Source organism: Corvus kubaryi, unplaced genomic scaffold, assembly GCF_017639235.1.
Source record: "Corvus kubaryi isolate FWS band 111438036 unplaced genomic scaffold, C.kubaryi_AGA036_p1.0 split3-73, whole genome shotgun sequence".
In the NCBI taxonomy this organism is placed as follows: Eukaryota; Metazoa; Chordata; class Aves; order Passeriformes; family Corvidae; genus Corvus; species Corvus kubaryi.
In genome coordinates, this window is record NW_024582091.1 from 41,608,473 (window position 1) to 41,618,713 (window position 10,241).

General features: G+C 42.8%; 1 protein-coding gene across 1 annotated transcript; it reads left to right on the forward strand.

The window, feature by feature from the left end:
* Positions 1 to 227: 227 nt before the first annotated feature.
* FUCA2 (alpha-L-fucosidase 2) lies at positions 228 to 10,103 on the forward strand. The gene is made up of 7 exons (XM_042017029.1): positions 228 to 363; positions 2,655 to 2,842; positions 4,526 to 4,865; positions 5,478 to 5,688; positions 7,030 to 7,220; positions 8,383 to 8,491; positions 9,845 to 10,103. The coding sequence occupies exons 1-7, from the start codon at positions 293 to 295 to the stop codon at positions 9,983 to 9,985; spliced, it is 1,251 nt and encodes a 416-aa protein (XP_041872963.1). The 5' UTR covers positions 228 to 292; the 3' UTR covers positions 9,986 to 10,103.
* The last annotated feature ends 138 nt before the right edge of the window (positions 10,104 to 10,241 follow it).

A 10,241-nucleotide genomic window follows, 5' to 3' on the forward strand; every position in this document is an offset into this window, starting at 1 on the left:
CATGTCGGGCCCGGGCGGCCGCGCCGCGCCGGCGCTGCTGCTGCTGGGGCTGCCCGGGCTGCTGCTGGCGCGGCCCCGCTACGAGCCCACCTGGGGCTCGCTGGACGCCCGGCCGCTGCCCGCCTGGTTTGACGAGGCGAAGTTCGGCATCTTCATCCACTGGGGCGTGTTCTCGGTGCCCAGCTTCGGCAGCGAGTGGTTCTGGTGAGCTGCAGCCGGAGCGTTCTGGTCGCACCGGAACGGCTGCGGCCCGAGGGCTCTGCTTGGAGAGCAGCGCTCAGGGCAGGCGGGGATGGTGTGGTGTCTCCCCGTACAGCGGTGGTGTGGGTTGGAGCCCCTCTGCCGGCTCACCATGGAGCTCAGGTGTGTGGGAAGAGCTCTGTGTCCACCCGAGGCCATGGACTCCATGGCGCCGTTTGCGGAGGAAGTGGAGTTTAAAGTGCTTCTGGTGTGTCTGAGCGCCTGTCTGCCCAGCCCTAAAACCCCGGAATACCTTGGCTGAAGTGACTAAATTAAACAGAGAGCTGGTAGAGCTGAGAGAAGTGCTTTGCAGCACACCAGTGTTGGTGAGAGAGGTGGTTGGTGGAGTGACCGAAAGAGACCCCTCCAGGACCACCATGAATGGATGGGTGAAGGGGTTCTCCCTTGTGGGAACAGGTGTTTGGGATCGCCCGGCCTCTGGAGCAGCCTTGTACAGCTGCTGGAGCACTGTGGGGAGCGCAGGAGCCCATCACTACCCTTACTTGGCAAGCAGCCTTGCTGTTTTCTTGTGCACATGCTGTGCTGCTGATGGTTTTCTTCTCTTTTGTTACCATTACTGCTATTATTCAAGAGTGCTTTGCTCTTAAGAGAACCTATAGCTCTGATCCTTCAAATAATTTTAGTTCAGAGGCTCAATGAAACCTTCGTTTTGTGAGTGTTCATTGGTTCAGGCCCTTTGGCTGTAAGCATATTTTTGCTGTGATCTTTCCATCCTCTACCAAGTACTTCCTGTGAGACTTCAAGTGAGACACATCATCATTTACAATATGAAGATAAGGGCAGGTTTGTGGCAGAGCTATGGTGAACCTTAATTACAATATTTGCAAAACAAGCCAGCATGTACCTAATCAATGTTTTCTGACAATATTTTACCTGTTCTTTTCATTATTCAGTTCAAGGGTTTCAGCAGGTTTTTAATGCAGACTACATTTACTAATAAATTACTTTTGGAGGGGTGGGACAGAACTAGGTTTGGGTTTCAAGCTTCACTCAGAGTGCTGAACTCTGGTAGTAGTGCACAGATTCAGGATCGAGCATTTGGTTTCTGACCCCAAAACTCTGCTTTTTATGTTCCTGCAGTCTCCCATCCTTAGGCAGGTGTGGGTATAGAGCTGCTTCAGGGCCTTCTGACAGCATATGCAGTCAGATGACTGAGGTCCTGTATTAGCAGCTTCAAATGGAAAGTCATAAACTCTTATCACCCATCCTGTCCTCCTTCCCTTAGAGCTGCACAGCCTTGATAAGGATGTTTCTAGACTCTATTCATGGCAGCATGGAAGTGTTCGTGTTAGCAAACCATGTGACAAAGAGACAGAATCAAGGTTGTTACTTTTTAGTTTAAGAAATTACATACTTTGAAATCAGAGTGGGTTTTTTGTTTGTTTTTCTTTTAAAAAAAATGTTTGCTTTTCTTTGTTGTTATTATTTCCTCTGCCCCTGGTCCTTTCAATGAGGAAAGGTGTCTCAGCCTCTTTCTTTTAAGGTTTTTTTCCCTGTTGGCTGCCAGAGATTGTGTTGGTTTATGCTGAAGTGGTTTTGGGAAGGTTACAACAATGTTCACACTATGGTCTTAGAGAGCTGAGGTCAGAGTCCAGCTCTGGACAAGAGAGAGAAACTCATTTCAGTCTATTTTCATATATGTCTAAATTTGACAAGAGGATTTTTACTGCTCGGTTTCAGTCATAAGAAGGTGGCAGAGATGCATTTGTAAGTGTGTGGCGTTCTTGCAGGGGCTGGTTTTTGTTGGAGGACATGCCTTCTTCTAGCAGGGTGCCTTTGCTTTGGAGCCTCAGGTGTGCAGAGGCTGCAGTGACCTGGTCACAGCTCTCTCTGGCCCCAGGGCTGTGGACTTTGGGTCACTCAGCTGCAGTTGTGTAGAGGACTCGGGACTGTCAGAGAGGTAAAGCTGATGGTCCCCATGTTTGTGGGTGGCAGGGATTGCAAAGTGGGGGGCAGAGCAGAGATGCCTGATGGCTGAGGTGTGAGACTTGAGGAGGTGAGTCATGCAAGTCCAGGAAAAAAGCATTTCTCATGCCACCTGAGCTGCTTACCCAGACTGTATGTGCTCTCTAGTACAGTTCTGAGATCTGGGTATTGACCAAGACTGTCATTTTTTCATTCTCGAACTGTAGCTGCTTTTTTCATTGGTTCAGATGACATTCTGGGACCTTTCCAAAGTGTAATGATTCAAAGATGTAGAGCATGGACAAACAGGATAGAGAAGAGGAAATCTTTGATAATCAGTACTCTTCTGGAGCAATTTTGTCTTATTGCCAGTGTCATGTACCTCCAAAGCCTCTACCTCTCAGTGTTAAATAGGAGCTGATAATTTCAATTCTCTTTTCTTTGTCTAAAAATACATCAGCAGACATGTTTTGTTCTGTTTTTTATAGGTGGTACTGGCAGAAGGAAAAGAGAGAGCCCTATGTGAAATTTATGGAAGCAAATTACCCACCTGGCTTCAGTTATGAAGATTTTGGTCCTCTGTTTACAGCAGAGTTCTTTGATCCCAACCAGTGGGCAGATATTCTGAAGGCTTCAGGTGCAAAATATGTTGTCTTAACCTCAAAACATCATGAGGGTAAGTGGAAGCTTTGTGAATGTTCGTAATTGTTGCATTTCTGTCAATAGATGAAAAAAGCAGGTGACTTTCCTGCCTTCTTAGAGACATAGAGAAAGCCAGAGAGGCATACCTGGCCCACCACAGCCAGAGAGGAAACAAAAACTACCCAAGAAATGTGCAGGTGTTTTCCTGACTCTTACACAAAGCTGTGGCCATGGAGTTGCATAGGAGGAGCAATAGATTGTGCTGCTGTTGTCTTGCTGTAGGGAGGACAGCCTGAAGTGGTGGTGGCAGCTGAGCTTCCTGCAGTGGCCATAGTTTATTTTTTGTTTCTGTGCGATTTATTGCTGAAGGAACCATAAAAGTGAATTCTGCGCTGTTTAACATTTGGAGAGCTGCTGTTTGCAGGCAGTTAACAAACGCCATTGGTTTCTCCAAGGAATTTAGGAGCATGTTCTAGGAGTCAGCTTCAGATTTAGGAAGGTATAGCTCTTCCTGATGTAGTGCACAGAAGCCAAAACCTTGAACCAGATCTGTAGCTTTACAGGCACAATTGTGGTTTTTTAGCACTGTAATTGGAAGATGCTTTGCAGAGAAACATAAAGAAAAAGAAAGCTTCTGGAAGGAAATACAGTAGCAAAGAAAGTATAAAATATTAAGATATACTAGAATACATCTAATGAATGTTGTTGGTCTTTGTGAGATGTGGGTTCAAGGCTGGCAATTTGTGATGTGTCAATTTTAATCTCAGCTCTGACACACATAAATCTTGAACTTGATGATGCCTGTGGTGAAATTACCAGTGACTTCAAAAGAACCAGGATTCTGTCCAATAGCCTTCTGCATGAATTTTTAGGTTGTTTGTGTAGTCAATACAATTGCATGTATCCAGTTCACAAAAATGTCGCAAGATTTATTAGGCAGTGAGTGTAAAGCAGTTTGAGAGTGAGAGTGGAGCTCCTCTGGCAGTGGTCTGAGTCTGCAGTGCAGTAGTATTTGGAAGTGCTTGTGCTGGACTGGTGGATATCTGAAAGGTCAAATCCCTCCTGATATTTAATGCTGATATTTTAAAAGCTGTTTCAGGAGTTTTTGCCCTCTGCTTATACATGTATGGAGTAGTTGACTGAGCTGTTATAAATATGAAGGCAAACAAAAAGTGAACATTTGCATAAGATGGAAACAGAAGAGAAGAGAACAGTCTTTGAATGCAAATGATAGCTTGGGCTTTCTGCAGCTGAGAAACAATTTTATCTTCCAGCTGCTGATCGTGTATATACAGTTCACGTTTGATGTAGATGCCTCAAAAGCTGCTGTATTTTTGGTTAATTTCATAGAGTCATAGAGTTATAGAATGCCTTGTGTCGGAAGGGGCTTTAAAAGTCATCCAGTTAATTTAATTGGGACATATGAATAGACTGAATAATTAAAGAGAAGGAATAATTATCCTAAGCTTTACAGAAATTGAAAATATAAATATATATGTGTATGTATTAAAAAATACATGGTATTCTGATCTTAAAACTACTATCATTGTGCATAAACAGGTTATAGGTACACTTTATACCATGACAACAATATTATTACATATATCATTTTTATCATTTTATTTTTTGCAACACTTTCAACCATTTTCCAGAAAGAAGAAGTGTAACTTCCTCTCTTCTTCTTCTCTTTCTTATCCTCTGATTTTTCTGGTTTTAGGCTTTACTTTGTGGGGGTCCAAATATTCTTGGAACTGGAATGCTGTTGATGTGGGACCAAAGCGAGATCTTGTTGCTGAGCTAGCAACATCTGTTAGAAACAGGACTGACTTGCATTTTGGGTTATACCATTCCCTGTTTGAATGGTTTAATCGTCTCTTCCTTGAGGATGCCACCAATGCCTTTAAGACAAGAAAGTTTCCAACCAGCAAATCATTACCAGAACTCTATGAAATTGTGACCAAGTACCAGCCAGAAATAATTTGGTCTGATGGGGATGGAAATGCTCCAGATACTTACTGGAACAGCACTGGTTTCTTGGCTTGGCTGTATAATGACAGGTACATAATGATGCTGGTTTAGCTCCTTATCTAAAATTCTGCTCTGTGTCCAGTTTCATTTTCTGTTGGTTTTGTGGAACCTGTTACTTCTAGTTAAGAGGACTTAACAAAATAATAATTCTCCTAAAATACAGAATCAAGATCTTTCCTAGAATTATCAAGGCTAGCTTTAGAAAAAGACTGTTTTGTAGTTTTTAAACACATTTGCAAATTAATCAGTTAAGATGGTATTGGCTATTCTGTTTAATCATAGTCTTCCATAAGTATTTGCTGTTGCACAGAAACACAGGATAGCAGGACAATTTGAGAGTATGGGTACATTGTTGTCATCGCAGACTGAACATCTGGCAGTGGATATGAAGTGCAGAGTGATTTCTGGCAGAGCTCCTGTAAAAGTCTGGAGCTTATTTCCCTAAGAAATGCCGATCTGGACCTTTTATTAGCAAAGGATGAGAATAGAATTCCTGACATTGCACTTAATCTTATTGTAATAAATTGATAGTACAGAAGTCATCCAAAATGTTAGTTCCTGGGAGGGGTGTGTGCGGGAAGGGGTTATGCTGGCTGTGACTGCCTTTTATAGAATAAGCAATAAAACTCCTCTTTTCCCAGCCCAGTCCGGGATACAGTAGTGACCAATGACCGCTGGGGAGTTGGCAGCATCTGCACCCATGGCGGCTTCTACACGTGCAGTGACCGCTACAACCCCGGGCACCTCCTGCCCCACAAGTGGGAGAACTGCATGACCATCGACCGCAGCTCCTGGGGGTACCGCAGGGACGCGCGGCTTGGCGACTACCTTGCCATCGAGGACTTGGTGAAGGTACCGTGGGGCACAGCAGCTGCTGCCACTCCCCATTTCTCTCTCCTGATTATTATATTGTGCTGGTCAATTACGTATCTGTTTTTATAAATAATATTATTTTAGTTCAACAGTGAATCTGTGAAATAATAAATAATTTTGTCAATTTCCAGCCTAACGCTGGTGGTATGGAATGTCCATGTAACTCTTAACTTTTCTCTTAATCGTTTCTACAAAATGAATTTCTAGTAAAAATTCAGTCAGTTTCTTAGAAGCCATTCCCCTGTGAATAACTGGCCAAGGACTGATCTGGACATCTCATCATTACCTTTTCTACTAAGTTTCTCTGGTAACTGCATATGCAAGCTGATGAGAAGCAAACAGTTGCAGTTTCAGGGCTCCTGTTTAGGAACTCCTGATTAAAGTCTACATCTTTTCCCCTTTACAGATAGAAACACTTTATGACTCAGCAGTAGTTTTACTTTGTAGTGAGGCACTTTCCTTAGACATACAGGTAAACATTACCAGAAGCAGACAGCTGGCGTCGTTAGAACATTGATTCCCTTACTAGTCTAAGGTATTAAAAAGAGATTTGAAGCTTAGGAAACCTGAATGCAAGTAAGACTGATCAGTCTTTCAGAATAATTCATTTAATTGCAAAATTCAGCTAATAAGGGAAAGATTGTTACTGTTGCTTAAGTCAAATCTGTTTCTAGTGCTGTCCTTGCAAAAGACAATTTCAAGTTGAAGTAACCTCTTTTCAGAGGCAGAAAGTTTGAATTAATTCAGCAGCTTGTCTCCAGCTGTCTCTCAGACTTAGCATCTCAGTCCATGATCTCTGGAGGGCAGTGTGGATATGAACACAAATTTTATAGACTTTGTAGGAGGCTTCCTTGTGTTTTACAGATGTTCCTGTAAAATAGGAAAAGCATCAAACAGGAGGAAGGAGGAAGTTGCTTTTCTAAGACTGAATAAAGATGAAGTAGCAACTGTTAGCCTTATTCTACTCTGGTGCAGGGAAATCATCTGTCCTATTGGTAAAACCCTCATGACATTCTTGCAGAAGTTGAAATGATAAAGAGTTGTATGATCTGATTGTAAGGTAGATTCAGGTAGATATATTGGTGCAAGAAGGTATTTGGGGCTGTTTTCTGATGTAAAAATTGACAGCAGAGCTTTGTTTCATGGGAGCTTAAATTTTGTATTAACTGTTGGGATGAACCCCAAAGTCTCAGTGTGCAGCAGAAACATAACTCATTTGGTTCATCATTCTGAAGCAGTACAGCAGACTTTAGAAAGTACTTCAAATATGTGATTTCATTACTCAGAACCATATGCTCTGTGTGTTTGAAAACATTTCAGCAACTTGCAGAAACAGTGTCTTGTGGAGGAAATCTCCTGATGAATATCGGGCCCACTCACGATGGTCGCATCGCTGTTGTGTTTGAGGAGCGCCTGAGGCAGGTGGGTGCCTGGCTGAAGGTCAACGGAGAGGCCATCTATGGAACGAAACCGTGGAGAGCACAGAATGACACGGTCACACCAGGAGTCTGGTAAGGCTGCTGAACCAAAATGCAGGCTCTGGAAAGCAGCACCAATGTTATGTGAAGCTTTGAAATCCCTAATGACTTGATGCTACGGAAATCGCTGTCATGGTTGGTATGTGGTGAAGGCATTAACACCTTTGTTAGTGTCAGTAACTGCATCTAAAAGTGTGGATTAAGCTGTAGGTAGAGACTGTAGTTCTGGGATGATGCTGAGGCTGAAAGCAAAGCTGCAAGCATTTCTTAGTGATCTTTTGCTTCTTGGTGTAGGCTAATCTGTTAGGTAAATCTGTTTCCTTCCAGTGGGCAACAGAAATGGAAAAAAAAAATCTGGAAATACAAGATTGCTATGAAGTGTTTATCTAAACAAAGGAATACTCAATGTCACTTGATGTTTAGAAAGGAAGTGGGAAGGTAACAGCAATTACTTGGTCACTAAACATAGCCAGTCTCTGGCCTCCCCTCTGCCTCGTTACTTGTAGCTTCTCTAACATCTTAATGATCCATCAGGGTTTTGGCCTGGACCCTCTTGTCTCAGTGGGTGTTTTTACTCCCATTCCCAGTAAGATTTGGCCATCTGGCTTTAGCCTGGAGATGCTGAATTGTTGACTGTTTAGTAAAATCATTTTCAAGAGCAATAAAAAATTCTAACTAAATGAAGGAAGGAGGGAGGAATATATCAGGGGTATGCCACAAGATTTCCAATGGCATAATGATGAAAATAGTATTTTTAAAAACTAGCTGTGCAAGGTGGAAACTCTGTCACTCATACTATTATTAAATTATTTTAGTTTGCATGTTGGTGTATAGATGGGAATTACCATGTTTTTCTGAATATAACCTACAATTATCTGTTAGTGATTCCACATCCTGCAAGTATCTTTCCTATATGGCTGAGTTGTTACATGTGTGCTAAAGTTAATTCAGAGGTAAACATCTGTAGTCAATTCTTTAATAGTCTTCATTACCTCTAGTTTGTTGGAACAAATTTTCAAGGAACAGTACATTATTAAAGGGCATAATTCATCTGACAAGATGGTTGTGTGTGAAAATGCAATTAATCTTGACTTTTCTAATCTGTTTTTCCAGTCTTGAAAGCACTCTTGTATATCACTTCCAGAAATTTACAGGGGAAAACTGACATGCCTTTTTGTTCCCCATTTCCAACCAGGTACACTTTCAGCCCTAAAGAAGGGAAAGTCAACGCCATCTTCCTTAACTGGCCAGGCTCTGGGACTCTGGAACTTGGTGAGCCACGGGCTAAGCTTGGAGAAACACAGGTAAAAGACAGTGCACACACACACACCCCTCCCCTCCTAGGCTGTATCACGTTCCATCGTGTTTATTTAAGTTTCTGGCATCTTTGGGAATGCTTAGCTCTTAGGACAGAGTACTTTGGAAGAGAACCAGCAAAATGTTTGTTTTCTTTCTGGGACCTCCTTGTCATAGGCCTCCCAGGGGGATGTTTCTTCTCTAACAAACACAATTAGACTGAGATGTTGCTGGGATATGGCTTTAGCTTGCAAACTAAGAATCACAGAGGCCAAGGAGCAGGGAAGAAAACTGTGCCACCCCTCCTGTTTCCTGTGTAGACTTCTAACTCAGCATGACTTTTCTTTAGAAGTAGCTGTCCTCATGACTTTGGTGATACTGGAGTTGCTGTAGTTGTGCAGTTGTTTGAAGTCAAAGCCTTGCAGGAAGGGAACGTCCGCAGGGTTTTTGTTGCCCAGGGAGGCTGAAGAGTGAGTCAGTGTGACCCTAGATGTGCATCTTATACCAAGTGGAGGTCAGAAGTTGAGGACAGTGATGCCACACCTACGTTGGAAAGCAGCAAGTAGCCCAAAGGAAGCAGAAGTTGGTATCAACTGTGTGCATTTGAGGGGGAGATTCACTTTGGCTTAGCTCTGCTCTGCTCTCATGCATTACATGTCCATTATCTGCTGAAATGCATTAGGGGTGTTTCTGGACTGCCCCTTCTGGTGTAGTTCCATATGAAAGTTGTCTGACTGGTGCCAAGACAGCTCCATGAAAAAGGAGAGAGAGTAATTTCAGAAGTGATGGAGATGCCTCTTGAATTTTGGGGGGGCAGCTAGACTCTATGTGCACTAGAGAGTACTGTTCCTCAGCAGCAGAGACTGGTCTGCAGCTGCTCCAGCAGGTCACCAGCTGGTGTCAGTGTCACCATAAACCTATTTGTGGCTTTTAGTCCTTCAGATCAGCCTTCTCTTAGATACGTGGCTGCACTCTGTAAGAGTGATGCTCTTTCAAGACTACAAGTTCCACCATGGGAAGCAGGCATTTTGGAAATAGGGGATGCAAAGCTCTGTAATGTGGCACCTCGATCCCTGCTTAGACCTAAATCCCACCCCAAATACTTCCAAAAGGTGTTTATGTACCTTCTACAGCCCTAAGTACTTCTCAAGACCCAACATGAGTAGCTTTTTTACTTGCATATCTACTTGCAAATGTTTTCCCATTACCTTTAATAATTATCACTCATTTGGCTGGTAAGTAGCATTTAAGGATACTTGGTTAGTAAGGTAGCTATAGATCAATATTTATTTTGTCAATATTGCAATGATATGTACTTAGAAAAGGTGCTGTTCTAACTCCAGTGTATGTTTCTATTTTAGGTGAAGCTGGCTGGGTACAAGGAACTGCTGAAGTGGGTTGCCCTAGGAGAAAAGGGAATGATTATTGCTCTACCTCAATTAACTCCTCAGCAATTGCCATGTCAGTGGGGCTGGACCTTACAACTGACTGATGTAAACTGATCCACACTCTGCTGGAGCCCTGGCTAGCAGGGGATGCCGATGTTTTGCTCTTTCTTATCCCTGGTTTTAAACTTACTTGTTTGACTGAGAAACACCAATAAATTCACTTTTTCTGTGAGAGGTGGGCTGTTATTAATGGATGGAATGGAACAAACCTCACAAAGTCTAGCACTAAATAATTGATCCTCTGCATACAGTTTGTTTCTCTGAACTTGTGTGAAAAATTGAGCATCTCCCTTGACCTCTACACTTGGTT

Excerpts from the sequence above, each read along its gene's own strand:
- FUCA2 (XM_042017029.1), top strand. The coding sequence starts at position 293 with ATGGTGTGGTGTCTCCCCGTACAGCGGTGGTGTGGGTTGGAGCCCCTC. Across the intron at positions 2,843-4,525 it reads AACCTCAAAACATCATGAGG|GCTTTACTTTGTGGGGGTCC; the intron begins GTAAGTGGAAGC and ends TTCTGGTTTTAG. Across the intron at positions 4,866-5,477 it reads GCTTGGCTGTATAATGACAG|CCCAGTCCGGGATACAGTAG; the intron begins GTACATAATGAT and ends CTCTTTTCCCAG.